At 34.4% G+C, this 15,244-nt stretch overlaps 1 protein-coding gene across 1 annotated transcript in view; it reads left to right on the forward strand.

Annotated features, from left to right (window-relative positions):
- Positions 1–639: 639 nt before the first annotated feature.
- Positions 640–15,244, forward strand: part of TMEM117 (transmembrane protein 117) — a 181,221-nt gene continuing 166,616 nt past the window's right edge. Inside the window, exon 1 of the mRNA XM_049783833.1 lies at positions 640–734. Coding sequence (XP_049639790.1) covers positions 657–734 — 78 coding nt within the window. The 5' untranslated portion in view covers positions 640–656. The remainder of the gene's footprint in view (positions 735–15,244) is intronic.

The raw sequence follows: 15,244 nt of genomic DNA on the forward strand, positions 1-15,244 counted from the left end.
CAGGAGGTAAGGCACTTGTATTTGATCACTTCTGTCAATCCTATTTTGATGCCCAGCACCACATATAATCACATAATCAGATTGGAATTAACTCCTGAACTCAGATCCAGGAATATTCCTTGAGCACTGTAAACTAAATCAGATATTTGAATCAAAGTTTATATTTAATTGTGTCAAATCTTTTTCAATTGCTGAGTTGATTTTAATATTGTCTAGATATATCAGAATATCCAGGTAAAGCCCCAATGTCAGTATCTTTTCTTTAGTTCTGACTTACCCTACCAAGAGAAATTTAGTTCTCTTCTCTTTTAAGGAATTCAGAAATTGTTTCTGCTGTTATTATTCTGAGTGGGCATAAAATGGTAAGTGTGCTAAGTGTTTCTCATTTTTTCAAAAATATTGTCAATCTTATAACTATAAAAATAAATGCAAATGGTAATTGATTGAGCCACAAACACTCTTAAAAGCTAATTAGAACTGACCTAAGCATCCTCACAGCTCATCCTAGTTTTTCAGCTTTGCATGTATATGTGAATATGACCAAAAAATGATTGCTAAAACAATTTTAAATATTGCTGAAACAGAAAACTTGGACTATCTAAACCTGGACAATGTTTTGTGTTTGTTTCCACAGAGCATATATCATCACAGATTATATGGGCATCCGAAATGAAAGTTTCATGAAATTAGCCGCAGTAGGGACATGGATGGGGGATTTTGTCACTGCATGGATGGTAAGAGCCTTTGATTTTTCTCTTTAAAACATTGCTATAGAGGGCATGTTTATATTTTTAGATATGTTTATAGTAGACATGGTTCTACTTTTCTGGTTTTTTAGGGAAGTGTCGACAACTCCAGATTTTATTCTGTGATTGTTCTAAAAGTCTGATTATGTTTGTAATTTTTTCAAAATCAACTATTGCCTCCTACATAATTTGATCAAATTTAACATTTAATGTGCTATTCCAATAAATAATTTTAGTTCTACATAAATAGGACTGATTGAAAATATACTATCACCAAATGAGGTGACATCACAATCTATTTATGCTTTCAGTTTTTCAGTATACTAATGGAGTACCCAGAGTTCCTTTCTACTTACTTATGTGATAGGAAATATTGACCTTTATCACAATAGATAGAAATTCAAAGAAAACACATTACTATCTTGAAATGCTACAAAAGGAGGATTTTCAGAACAGATTATTTAATTGTCATTTCTATTCACTGATTAGGAAGTAAGTTTTTGTATATTTAAATGTCAATATTGTGTGCAACAATAATATTGAAAATAATAGTTTCGTTATAATGTGAGTCTAAAGTAGCTTTGTCTATAGAACTATCGTTATAAAATTAATATCAATAATGCAGTCACTATCATGGAAAGAGGTGACTATTTAATTGCCAATAAAAATGTGCTTTATTATGTGTTTTTGAAATGGTGGACTTTACTTTTAGGAAACAATTCACAACATTTCCTTGGTTTTAGGCACTATAGGCAAGTGTGAATATGATTCATAAGCAAGACTGATAGTAAGCAGTTTGACAAATACTTTGATTTTTTCACTATTGAGCTTCAAACTTTGTAAAGTTAAATTTTTTAGATATCTTGACTTTTGCTGGTTCAGTTGTCCATTGTGCAGTAGGCAAATAAATTGGGTAACAGTTGCTACATTTGGGTCAAATATTTTTACATGATATCAAGATCATACACAATGACCAAGTAGGATTCATATCAGAGATACAAATGTTTTAATATATGCAAGTCAATAAATATAATATACCATATCAATAAGAGGGAATATAAAATCATATGATGATAGCAATAGATGCTGAAAAAGCATTTGACAAGAACCTGGATCTAGTCATGATATAAATTTTCAACAAGAGGGTAATGGAAGGAATATACCTCAATATAGTCAAAGCCATTAATCACAAGCCCATGGCAAACATTATACTCAATGGGAAACATCGAAAGCCCTTCCTTCTAAGATCTGGCACAAAGCAAAATTTCCTACTATCAGCACTTTAATATATATACTGGAACTACTTGCCATAGGAAATAGGCAAGGACAAGATAATCAAGAGCATTCAGATAAAAAAAGAAAGGAGCCAAGTTCTTACTGTTTGCAGATGACACGATAACATGTGTAGAACATTCCAAAGGCTTGATAAAAAGCTTCTAGAAGAAATACATTTGTGTAGTAAAGTGGCAGGCTAAAAATTTCTGTGTAAAAATCTATGGCTTTTCTATATACAAATAAAGAAAGAGAAGGAAAGGAATAGACTGATTTTTTGGGGTGGGCCACACCCGGTGATGCTCAGGAGTTACTCCTGACTATGCACTCAGAAATCACTTGTGGCTTGGGAGAATATATGGGATGGCAGGGGATCAAAACGCAGTCTGTCCCAGGTTAGCATATGCAAAGCAAATGCCCTACTGCTTGCACCACCGCTCTGGCCCCATAGACTTAAATTTAATCAAGAACAACTTTGTAACCATGGTGTTTAAACCATAGGGGGAAAATTTTTTTTTCAAATGTGCCTCAGAAATTCAAGTACCTTGAGAATCTACATAACTAACGAGTTGAAAGACTTATACCAGGAAAATTAGGAAACACCGCTTTAAGAGGAAAGAAAGAAATGCAAACACATAACTTGCTCATGGATTAGGAGGATTAACATATTAAAATGGCAATAATTTCTGAGCACTGGGGAGGTTTATTTCAATCCCTATAAGGATACCTATATTTTTTCATGCATATCCAAAAATGAAACATCACTGACTAATCAAATGCAAACAAAGATAAACAAATGGAATGGCATTAAACTAAGAAGCTTCTATACCTGAAGGAAAGGCTGACTAGGATCCAAAGATTCCCCTCAAAATGGAAGAAACTATTTACCAAATATTCATCTGGAAGAATTTAATATCCAAAGTATACAAGGTGGGCCCGGAGAGATAGCACAGCGGCATTTGCCTTGCAAGCAGCCGATCCAGGACCTCAGGTGGTTGGTTCGAATCCTGATGTCCCATGTGGCCCCCCGTGCCTGTCAGGAGCTATTTCTGAGCAGACAGCCAGGAGTAACCCCTGAGCACCGCTGAGTGTGGCCCAAAAAACCAAAGTATACAAGGCACTTGTAGAATTTTTTTGATTAGAAAGATATAGTGCATCTTTATTAAGTTGGTAATAAACTATTACACATATTTTTATGTAATTTTATCTTTTAAAATATATTAAGGCCATTCACAGGAATTTGCTTAAATATCATAAAGTATATAGATTATGCTATTTTTATCTGTCATTACTTTCCTTTTTTAATTTTTTTTTTTTTTTGTGGTTTTGGGTCACACCCAGCAGTGCTCAGGGGTTATTCCTGGCTCCATGCTCAGAAATTGCTCCTGGCAGGCACCGGGGACCATATGGGACTCCGGGAATCGAACTGATGACCTTTTGCATGAAAGGCAAGCGCTTTACCTCCATGCTATCTCTCTGGCCCCTTTTTTTAATTTTTTTATTGTAAGAATTTATTCAAGAGACAAAATTGATTAACATAATGAGGTAAACTAATATAACATAACATAATATAGTAACATAACATAACATAACATATAATATAATTAACATAATATAATAATACATGTAAGTCCAAGAAATATATGATTAAAACACAATTATTTTTCATACTAGCTTACATATCTTTCACAGTACTATTTTAGGTACAAATTAACATTGAATCAGGGGAATACCCATCACCAAATATGTCCTCCCTCCATCCCAGTTCCCTTTCTACAACCCATATAACCCACCATCACCCCCCGGGCTGCTAGAGTAGGTGGACTCCTCTTTCTCTGACTTACTATTAGTGATCATATATCTGCTTGGTCCTGGAACCCTTCCTTGTTTCCCCCTCTAACAGGCAGAGCTAGATAAATCAAGGTATGTGGTTTTGTTTGAAGGAAAGAAAAGCAATAGATTGGGGTACAAAATAAGAGAAAAAAAATAAGTCAAATATGCTGAAAATGGGCGGAGTCCCTCTAGAGGCTTCCAACCTCAGTTTGAGAGAGGATGTGAAAAAGGTAATTGAAACACCACAACAATACAGAAAGAAATAACAAATTAAATAACCAGTGAGCACTACAGCAATAAAGACAAGCACCACACAATAGTCTCGCTTCTGAAATCAAATCATGCTCGAGTGCAAAAAGAAAAAGATAAGATAAAATAAAATAAAATAATATTGGAGACATCAACTTCAATCTCTACATCAAAATAAAGACGTCAAAAAATCGATCTATCAATAAATATGTGGAAAAATGATTGTTTTGTGCTTTTATTTTTCTTTTCTTTTTCCCCCTGCATAGGCACAGTAACTATTGGGGATATTATAGAGGGAATTCCCTTGGCTGAGGAGATACAGGGTTTCTCCATCCCTGAAGTATACTGTCATGGGATTAACTATACACTCCTTGCATGATCATTTACTCTCCCCTTGTTGCTTTCGTGGTGTATGGAAGAGTTCTGCTTTGTCTTGGATGGTAAAATCAGACCTCTGTATCTAAAGATATTGGTGGCTGTGCAGCTCAAGGAATGGAGCTTATGAAGTCTTTCTTTGTGGTTCTAGTAGTTATGCTTCTTCAGTGTCGTTTTAATCCATCTTCTGTAGTTGGTGGTCTTGGTCATTATGTTGCTCCTAGGATGGAGACTGGGATAAAGTCTTTTGTTATGTTTCTGGAAGACCCGTTCAGTTGCGGTTGTCTCAGTCAGACCTCTGGAATTGGATATCTTGTTTGTTGAACAGATCGTAGACCAAAAGCTAGGCTAGGGCACTTGTAGAATTTAACAATAAAAGGTATATAATCAAAAAATGAGGAGAATACATGAGCTGATATTTCAAAAGAAATCCAGCTGGTCAAAGGACACATGAAAAAAATGCTTGAGGTAATTAATTAGCAAGGAAAACAAATAAAATCAACAATGAGATATCATCTCACATCACAGGGACTGGCACACATCAAAAAGACAACAAATTATTCCTCCAATGTTGGGAGAAAGGGATTCTCATTTACTACTAGTGGGAATGTTGACTTGTCTAGTCCTTTTAGAAAACAATGTGGATAATCCTCAAAAAAAGCTAGAAATTGAGCATTCTGTGTTCCTATGTTCATTGTAGCACTATTCACAATAGCCAGAATCTGATAACAACCCAAGTGCCTGAGAATGGATGAGTGTATAAAAATCCTCACAAAGGATATCTAAGAAGCTGATAGTAAAATGAAGTCATGAAATTTGCTTATCAGTGGATGGATTAGGAGAGCATTATGCTGCACCAAAATGAGTCAGAGTGAGCAGGATAGTCATCAAACAATATTCACAGAATAATCACATTCATTTGTCGGATATTAAAATAAAAGATAGTATGGAATAAATATGCAGAGACGAGGGTCAGAAGGACCAGTCCTTGGCAGGAAGCTTGCGGCAAATAGTGAGGTGTGCAGTTAGGGCAGAGAAAGGACCATTATATTAATGACAGTTGGAAATGACATACTGAACAAGACCTGAGTGCTGAAAGGAGATAAAGTGATAGATATTACGTATACCCCTTTGGTAACAATATTGTATATTTCTGTGTCAGAAGAGGGGAAGGAAGACAGAGAGGAGAAAGAGAGAAGAGAGAGAGAGGGGGAGGGAGAGAGGAGAGAGAGAGAGACAGAGAGAGAGACAGAGAGAGACAGAGACAGAGAGAGAGAGAGACAGAGACAGAGAGAAGAAATTTATCTGCCCAGAGTCAGGCATGGGACAGTGCAGAAAGAAAACTGGGGACATTTGTGGCAGGGAATTTGCACTGGTGAAGGGTGTTGTTGAGTATATTGACTAAAACTCAATCATGAACAACTTTTTAATTTTGTGAGATTTTTTTTGTTTGTTTGGTGGGAGGCTGGACTCTAATCTTGGAAATATTTTTCCTTTTTGTATATACCTCCTTCTCTAATTATCATTCTTAACAGAAGTAAATGGAATATGGTTCATAAGTAATGCGGGATTTAGGTAGATTATTTGTAAGTTGTCAGTGAAGTAAAGAAGACAGTTCTGATGATGAACTTTTATTATAATAAAGCATCCTCGGGCCCGGAGAGATAGCACAGCGGCGTTTGCCTTGCAAGCAGCCGATCCAGGACCAAAGGTGGTTGGTTCGAATCCCGGTGTCCCATATGGTCCCCCGTGCCTGCCAGGAGCTATTTCTGAGCAGAGAGCCAGGAGTAACCCCTGAGCACAGCTGGGTGTGGCCCAAAAACCAAAAATAAAATAAAATAAAATAAAAAAATAAAGCATCCTCTACCATAACTTTGTATACTGTCTTTATGTCCTCTTCACTGTTTTCTTTGAGGTGTAGAAGCTTCTCAGTTTAATGTAGTCCCATTTATTTATCGTTGTTTTCACTTGCTTGGAAGTGGTATTTCATCTCTGAAACTTCAGTGTCATGGAGTGTTTTGCCTGTATTTTACTCTGTGTAACTTATGGCTTCAGACCTGATAACAAGGTTATAAATATATTTTGATTTGACCTGAATTTGATTTTAAAGAGAGCTTGGAATTGATCTTTTTGCATTTATTTGACCATTTTCCCCAAAACCACTTGTTGAAAACGTTCTTCACTCCACTTTGTATTTCTTGCCTCTAGATCAAAGACTAATTGATTTTATATGTGAGAGTCAGTCTCAGAATCTGCAAGTTTATTCATTCCATTGGCCTGAAGGGTTTGTCTTTATTTCAGTACAATGCTGTTTTAATGAATACTGCTTTTATAGTACAATTTAAAGTTGTGGAAAGTGATGGCTTCCATCTTTCCCCCAAGGATTGCTTTAGCTACTCATGAATGTTTATTATTCTAAATGCATTCAAGAGTATTTGGTCCACATCTTTGAAAAATGTCTTGAGTATTCTTATAAGAATCTAATTCCCTTTGAGAAGCATGATTTGACAATTTTTTGGATGCTACCTGTCATTATTTACTCAAAGAAAAGCATAATGCAATGTCCAATGTCATGATTTTTTTTAAATTAATTTAAACAAAACACTGAGAATGGTCTAATTTTTGACAGCAAATTTGTAGTGTGAGTGGTTAATCAGGCTTAAACAATTGTCAAGCTATGCTAAAGTCATTTGTTGAAAACAAAGCAAATATCAGTCTCACTTTTGATAGCAATATTTCCACCCTGCAAACAGTAAGGCCATAATTTTAATTAGGTTTTTCCTTTTTTATGCACAAGAGTTGGTTTCAGCTATGAAGCTGATAGCTTCTCCATGCCTATGAATTGATTCTTTAAATATACTTACTATTCTCCCTACCCATAGCTTTGAAAGTTAAAATGCTGGCAAATATATTATTAATTACTTTTAACTTATTAAAATTGTTAACAGGATGAAATAAATGGGATATATCTTGAAGTAATAAAAATAACTTAAAGGGGGCCGGAGAGATAGCATAGCGGTAGGGCATTTTCCTTACATGTGGCTGACCCGGGAGGGACCAGGTTGCTTCCCAGCATCCCATATGATCCCCTAGCCTGCCAGGGACGATTTATGAGTGCAGAAGCCAGGAGTGACTTCTTTGTCCACTGGATGTGGCCCAGAAACCAATCAATTAATCAATAAATCTATAAATAAATAAATACATAAATAAATAAAGTTAAAAAATAACTTAAAAATAATCCAAGCTTTCAGATGCCTAGTAGGAAGGAAATGAAAGAAAGCACAATAAAAATATAAAGTCATTTAGGATAATGTTCATCTCTTCCCAGATTTTCAGTTTCAAATCAGAGAGTTGATAAAGATACAAAAACCTTGGCCAGAGGAAAACTGAAAGATAAGGGGCAGATTCTAAATTAGGATTCTGTGAAAAAAACAAGACATTTCCTGAAGGTGTTCTAGAATGAAAGCAAATAGAAAGTATATGCATTCAGACATTACTTATATTCATATATTCTTACATTTATTTATTTATTTATAAAAAAACGTGGTAGTTCATGGGTTAAGGCAATTGCCTTGCATGTGGCTTACAATATGTTAATCCTTAGTATTATATAGAATCACCCCCAAAAAACATCAGGAAAAAATCCCTACGCCCCTTTGAGTATGGCCCTCGATTAAAAATAAATAATGCAAATTTAAATATATACATTTTATTTTATTCGATACATTTGATCTTTGTAATATATTTATTGAGCTAACTTGGTTTACAGTATGTAATCCTTATATATTATAGGTTAAATATGTAAAAACAAAAAATACAGATTAAGATATATAGTTTTGTAAAATTCTTTATGCATATATTTTTTCTTTTTAAGTTATATTTCGTGTTGTTCTTTTGGGTTTTTTGGGGGGGGGGGGTTTGGGAGGGGTTGGATCACACCCGGCTGTGCTCAGGGGTTATTCTGCTCTATACTCAGAAATCGCTCCTGGCAGGCTCAGGGGACCATATGGGATGCCAGGATTCTAACCACCATCCTTCTGCATGCAAGGCAAACATTTAACCTCCATGCTATGTCTCCGGCCCAATATTTTTTTTTCTTTTAAATATATATAAATCTTTAACAGGCATTCTACTTCTCTCATTCTTTTTTTTTTCCCTCTCATTCTTTAACATTGTCATGCTAGTTGTTAGTGTAGTTATTTCCCTAATGGCATTCACCACTCTTTGTGGTGAGCTTCAAATTGTGAGCAAGCCCTTCCAGCCCTTAACTCTATTGTCTCTGGGCCTTTTTACAGTAATGTCCTTAATTGTACATAGAACCCATAAATAAGTGAGACTATTTTGTGTCTACCTCTCTCCCTCTGATTTATTTGACTCAACATATAGATTCCAGACACATCCACATATAGGAAAATTACATGACTTAATTTCTCTTGATGGCTGCATAATATTTCATTGTGCATATTTCAGTAAGGTAACTGTTTACAAGCATTTAATTTTTTATACTTTAGATCTACAATGTTATTATCCATGCTTACCTCTAAAAATTATATATGTGTATATATATTCCTCCAACTTAGTTCAATGAGCAAGTCTTTTAGTTCACTCTTCTCTCCTATTTATTATCTCAGATTCTAAGATTTTCCTTTCCATCAGTCATCATACCTTTCCTTGCTTAATATAGTTATATATTTTTCAGACAGGAATGAGATTATTCCATGGTTGTCTCTCTGACTTTTCGTTTAATATATTCTGATTCCAGTTCTATCCATATTGTAGTAAAACAAAAATACATATTTTCTAAAGCTGAATTGTAATCCTTTGTGTAGATATGACACATCTTAATTTGTCTATGCATCTAACACTGATTAGGCATTTAGGTTATTTTCAGGACTTATTTTCTTAAGTTGAGAATATATGTGTTGAGAATATACAGCTTTTTGAGTTAATCATTTACACTCTTTGGATAGATACCTATCTATCCAGTGAAAATACTGTCTCATGTAGTGATTTGTTCGTAATATTTTTGAGAAGGGTACATTGTATTTTCTATTGAGTCTTGACCAATTTCATGAACAAGTATTAGTATTAATATACTTGACCAATTCATAAACAAGATTATTCATTAACTATAAAATGATAAAATGGTTGGCAAGTGTACAAAATAATCCATCTATAAAGCTAGTTTAAGTGAGAATTTATTTATTATTTTAAAACTATATTATGTTTTATTTTCTAAAAACATGGCTATTAAATGATTCTGGCCCTTATACTATCATAGAAATTACTTTAAATATCCTGATTTATTTTATTGATTCTAATCAAATTATGATAGTTGTCATAGTAACAAAAATAAAGCAGTAAATTTATAAAGCACTTATGCCAAAGCTTCTTCCAAATGTCTTAAATAAACTGTTTTAGACACAATTATAATGGGAATTTAAATATTTTACTTTCTGTCCATCAAAATGCTTCATATATTATTTTCTATTTGTTTGCAGTCTGTCACTTTACTGGATTATTTTTTCAAAAGCTTTTTTGGTCAAAATTTTTGATGTTGCTTTGTATATCTAGTTATCTGTACCAAAGTGATTATTTAGCATCTTGTCTACAATTTGTATTCATTGAATTTTTTGCCTAATTGCTAAAGATAATACTGTGTTGAGAAATATTGGTGAGAATGACACCTTTGTTTTATTCCTGATTAGAGAAAAGTCTTCTACATTTTTTTGCCATAGATTATGATATATGCAATGGGTTTGTGATCTTAACAATTATTAAATGTAGAGGTAAATTATTTCTTGCATTTTTTAGAGTTTTTTTTTATATTATACATGGATGATGAATATTACAAATGCTTTGTCTTTTGGAGGGATACATCCAGTGACGCTCAGGGGTTACTCCTGGCTATGTGCTCAGAAATTGCTCCTGACTTGAGGGACCATAAGAAACACCTGGGGATCGAACCTTGGTCTGTCCTAGGCCAGCCACATGCAAGGCATATGCCCTGTCATTGCACCACTGCTCTGGCAACTTGTCTTTATATTTACATATGGACATATGGTTTAGATATTTCCTTTTATTTATCTGGTATACTACATTAATTGATTTTCCTCTATTAAACCAAATTTGCATCTCTTCCATTAATTGGTGATGACATAGAACCCTTTATTGTCTTGTTGAATTTGATTAACTGGAGTTTTGTTAATATTTGTGTCTATGTTCATCAGGGATGTTAGACTGCAATTATCTTTTTTTAATTAAACTGAATTAAATTACAATTTAGTTTTTTGATTTTTTGGGCACACCTGGAAGCACTTAGGGGTTACTCCTGGCTCTGTGTTCAGAAATCTCTCCTGGCAGGCACAGGGGCCCATGTGGGATGTTGAGAATCAAATCAGATCTGTCTTGGGTAGACTGTGTACAAAGCAAATGCTCTACCACTGTGCTATTGCTCTGGCTCCTTCAATTATCTTTTTTTTTTAATTTTTATTTTGATCATAGTGGTTTACATAGTGTTGACAATAATATTTTAGGTACATATTTACATAAAATCAGGGGGGATTCCCATCACCAAATTGTCCTCCCTACACCTCCGTTTCTGTCCTACCTCCCATTTCCTCTTCCCTCACCCCAGGGCGGCTAGAATATGTGGTCCCCTCTGTATCTAACCCACAACTTAGTAGTCTTTCACCTGTTTGGTCTTGATGCCTCCCTTAGTTCCCCCTCTAACTGGAGGCAGGACTAACTAGTTCAAGTTGCGTGGTTTTGTTTGAAAAAGAGAAAAATATCTTTTTATATTTAAATTTTTAACTAAGATTCCATTATTTACAAAATAATTTTAATAGAGTTTCAGGCATACCATATTCTAACAAAAATTCCATCACCAGTGTAAATTTAGCTCTACCAGTGTCCCAAGTTCTCTCCCAATTCCCATTCTGCCTCTTTGACAAACACAAATGTGTTTATTAATATTATTATTGTTATTATATTATTATAACTTGAGTCTCCTCTGTACAATAATGTTAGCTCTGTAAACCTGCAGTTATCTTTTATTTTGTTTTGGTTTGGTTTGGGGGCTACACTCAGTGACACTCAGGGGTTACTCCTGGCTATGTACTCAGTAATTGTTCGTGGCTTGGGGGTCCATATGGGACACCAGGGGATGAAACTCTGGTCTGTCCTGGGTCAGTTGCGTGCAAGGCAAACACCCTACAGCTGCGCCAAGCTCCGGCCCCTGCAGTTGCCTTTTGAAGGATTTCTCCATTTGCTTTCGGTGTCAATATGAGATGGCCATTGTAGAAATTATTTAGAAGAATCTATTTTCTTCAACTCTTTGGAAAAACTTGAGAAGGATTGGAATTAATTCTGCTATGAAGGTTTTTAATAGCTTGCCAATGAGTCTATCTGAGTCTGGCTTTTCATTTTAGGTAGGAATTTGTTTGTTCATTTTGAGCCATACTTGGCAGTGTGCAGGAATTTCTCCTGGCACTACACTTTGGATAAATCTTGGTAGATCATAGAGATCAACCATATGGATCCTATGATTGTACTTGAATTGACCATGTGCAAGGCAAGTGCCTTATTAGGAGTACAAAAGGCCCCACGCTTTTATCACTATTTTAATGTTCATGTCAGTAATTGGTCTTTTCAGAATTTCCACTTTCTCTGAAAGTGTTGGGAAAATTCTAAAAACCATTTATTTCTTCTAAATTCTCCAATTTAGTTGAATAAAGTGTTTATATATTATATATATATAATATATATTATAAATATATATATATATATAAATATATAATATATATTATAAAGTTCTCTTGTGTTATATTTATTTATAGCAGCAATTATTAGAAAGCTTTTCCTTTCCTTTATGATGTGATTTATTAGTTTCATATTCTATTGATGTTAATTTACCTGAGATTTTGTTAACATTATTTATTATTTTAAGAAAATCTCTTTGGAGGTAAGAGATATAGTATAGTGGGTAAGGCCTTTTGTGTGGCCAGCCCCAGTTCAATCTATGGCACCTTATTTGATTTCCTGAGATCTTCAATATCAATAGTTAGTGAGTGAGGTGGCATCCTAAAACCCTAACAAGTCTTTTGCAGAAGTTATATAAAATCTTTGATATGGACTTCAGAGAGAAAATGTTGATAATGTTCCAGGAATTCAGAGAAACATTGGAATGACAGCTAATAAAACACAAGTGAATATAAGTAAAGAAATGAGAAAACTTCAAGCAATGAAAAGAAATAAAAAACTAGTTAGGTGAAATGAAAAACTCATTGTAAGGTTTTACCATCAGAATAAGTTACTGAGGACAGAATAAGTGAGCTCAAAGATGAGAAGCATAACAACTTCAGACAACTGCTGATGCATATAATCTTTTTTTAACTAAATTATTTAAACACCGTGATTACAAACACAATTGTAGTTGGCTTTCAGTCATAACAAGAACACCCCCACCCTTCACCCGAACAACCTTCCCATCACCAAGCCCCCATCTCTTTCCTCCCCGTTCCCTGCCTGTATTAGAGACAGGCTTTCTACATCTTTCACTCGCTGACATTGTTATGATAGTTCTCACGAGATGTATAAAATCTTAAAATAAATGAAAGACTGACAAGATAAATTTGGGATGAATTCAAGAGGAACAACATAAGAGTCATTGGGATCTCAAAGAGCTAGGAAAATAACCCCTGTGAAAAAGCGACCATCAAAGTTATCACTATAGAGAAGTTATCAGAATTGAAGACCATCTGCAGCCATGTCCTAGAAATCTAAAGTGTATCATAGAAAGAAGTGTATCATAGAAAGAAGTGTATCATATAAAGAAGAAAACCATAGAGATAGAAAGTTGAAAGCATCAAGAGCAAAGAACAAAATTAAATACAATAGAGTATCCTTAAAGAATTTAGCAGATTTACCAAGGAAACCCTCTAAGACTGAAGATATAGATAAGTATTTATATATATAGATATGTAAGACAGGGATATGGTAAACTAGCTCAAAAAATAAATGTCTCACAAAGAATACCTGTCCAGAATATCATTCTGATTTGAAGAAATGATAAACAACTTTATGAAAAAATAATACGTCAAGAAGTTCTTAGCCTTAAAACCAACTTTAAAAGAAGAACTGAAGGGACTGGAGCGATGCACAAGTAAGCAGGGATTTTGCCTTGGATATGGCCAACCTGGGTTTGATTTCCAGCATCACATTATGGTCTCTCAAATCTGTCAAGAGTAGTTTCTGAGCACAGAGCAAGAGTAAACAATGAGTTCTCCTGCATGTGGCCAAACAAGAAAAAAAAGAGAAAAAATTATGAGGAACTAAAACAGTTACATTTAAACAAGAGAAAAAAGGCCAAATATAACAAAGTTCTACAGAATGATAGCACAAAACTTCATGATAATAATCTTTCTCAAATGGTCTAAATCCATCAATTAAGAGACACAGAATTGCAAAATAGATTAAAAACTGGAAGTCAACATTCTTCTGCCTGCATGAAATACATTTGAGTAGTCAAAGCAAACACAGACTAAAAGTTAAAGGTTGAAAGATGGTCCTTCAAGCAAACAACTCTCTGAAAGTCTATAAAAGATAACAAAGACTTCAGTCTCACAAAGGTCATAAAAATCAGAGAGGGTCATTTGTTATTTATCAAAGAATTCATACATCAAAAAAATTACACCTCTAAGTATAGGTACACCCAATGAGGAAGCTGTAAAATACTTAAAACAACTGCCTACAGACTTCAAAGAGTCCATCAAAAGCTAAACAATAATAGTAGAATAATAATAAATAATAAAAAAAATAATAAAAATTCTATCAACTGTTCTTTTGGGACATGATTTACTAAAAATAAAAATAATGAAAAACAGAGAAATATCTTTAACACTGAAAATGTGTTACTGAAGTGGGTCAGAGAGGAAAGCAAAAGATTTCTATAAACAGGCTGAAGTGATAGCACAGCGAGTAGGAATTTTGCCTTTTACGCTGTCGACTGGAGTTTGATTCCCTGGTATCCCATATGGTCCCCCGAGCCTGACAAGAGTGAGAGTGATTTCTGAGCATAACACCAGAAATAAACCCATATCACCACTAGGTGTGACCCAGAAATGAGAGAGAGAGAGAGAGAGAGAGAGAGAGAGAGAGAGAGAGAGAGAGAGAGAGAAAGAAAGAAAGAAAGAAAGAAAGAAAGAAAGAAAGAAAGAAAGAAAGAAAGAAAGAAAGAAAGAAAGAAAGAAAGAAAGAAAGAAAGAAAGAAAGAAAGAAAGAGAGAGATACCTATAAACAATTGAGAATGAGAACACAAGCTTCCAGTATTTGTGGAACACAGCCAAATTAGCATTAAGAGGGTAGTTGATAGTTCTGTAAGCATTCATCAGGAAGGAAATGAGGATCCACATAAATAACCTGATTGCACAGATTGAGAAATTGGAAAATGATAGCAAAAGAATCCCAACATAGGCATAAGGAAGAAAATATAAAATGTAGAACAGAAATCAATGAAATGGAATCCCAATAAACAATGCAAAAGTTCAATGATCTTGTTCTTTGGAAAAAATAATTAATATTGATTAACCACTAGCAAGATTCAATAAGAAGAACCCTATTAATCGTGGTTGAGTTTCAGGCATACAATTATTTTTTGCATCAAGTTTCCACTTCCAGCATCCTTCTGCCACTGGCACATTTTTTAGCTGGTTTCAGTCTGGGTCTTGTTTTTTTTAGTATTGTTGGCTATGTGGTTTTAGTTATATACA

The sequence above is a fragment of the Suncus etruscus genome, chromosome 11 (assembly GCF_024139225.1).
Source record: "Suncus etruscus isolate mSunEtr1 chromosome 11, mSunEtr1.pri.cur, whole genome shotgun sequence".
Taxonomy (NCBI): domain Eukaryota; kingdom Metazoa; phylum Chordata; class Mammalia; order Eulipotyphla; family Soricidae; genus Suncus; species Suncus etruscus.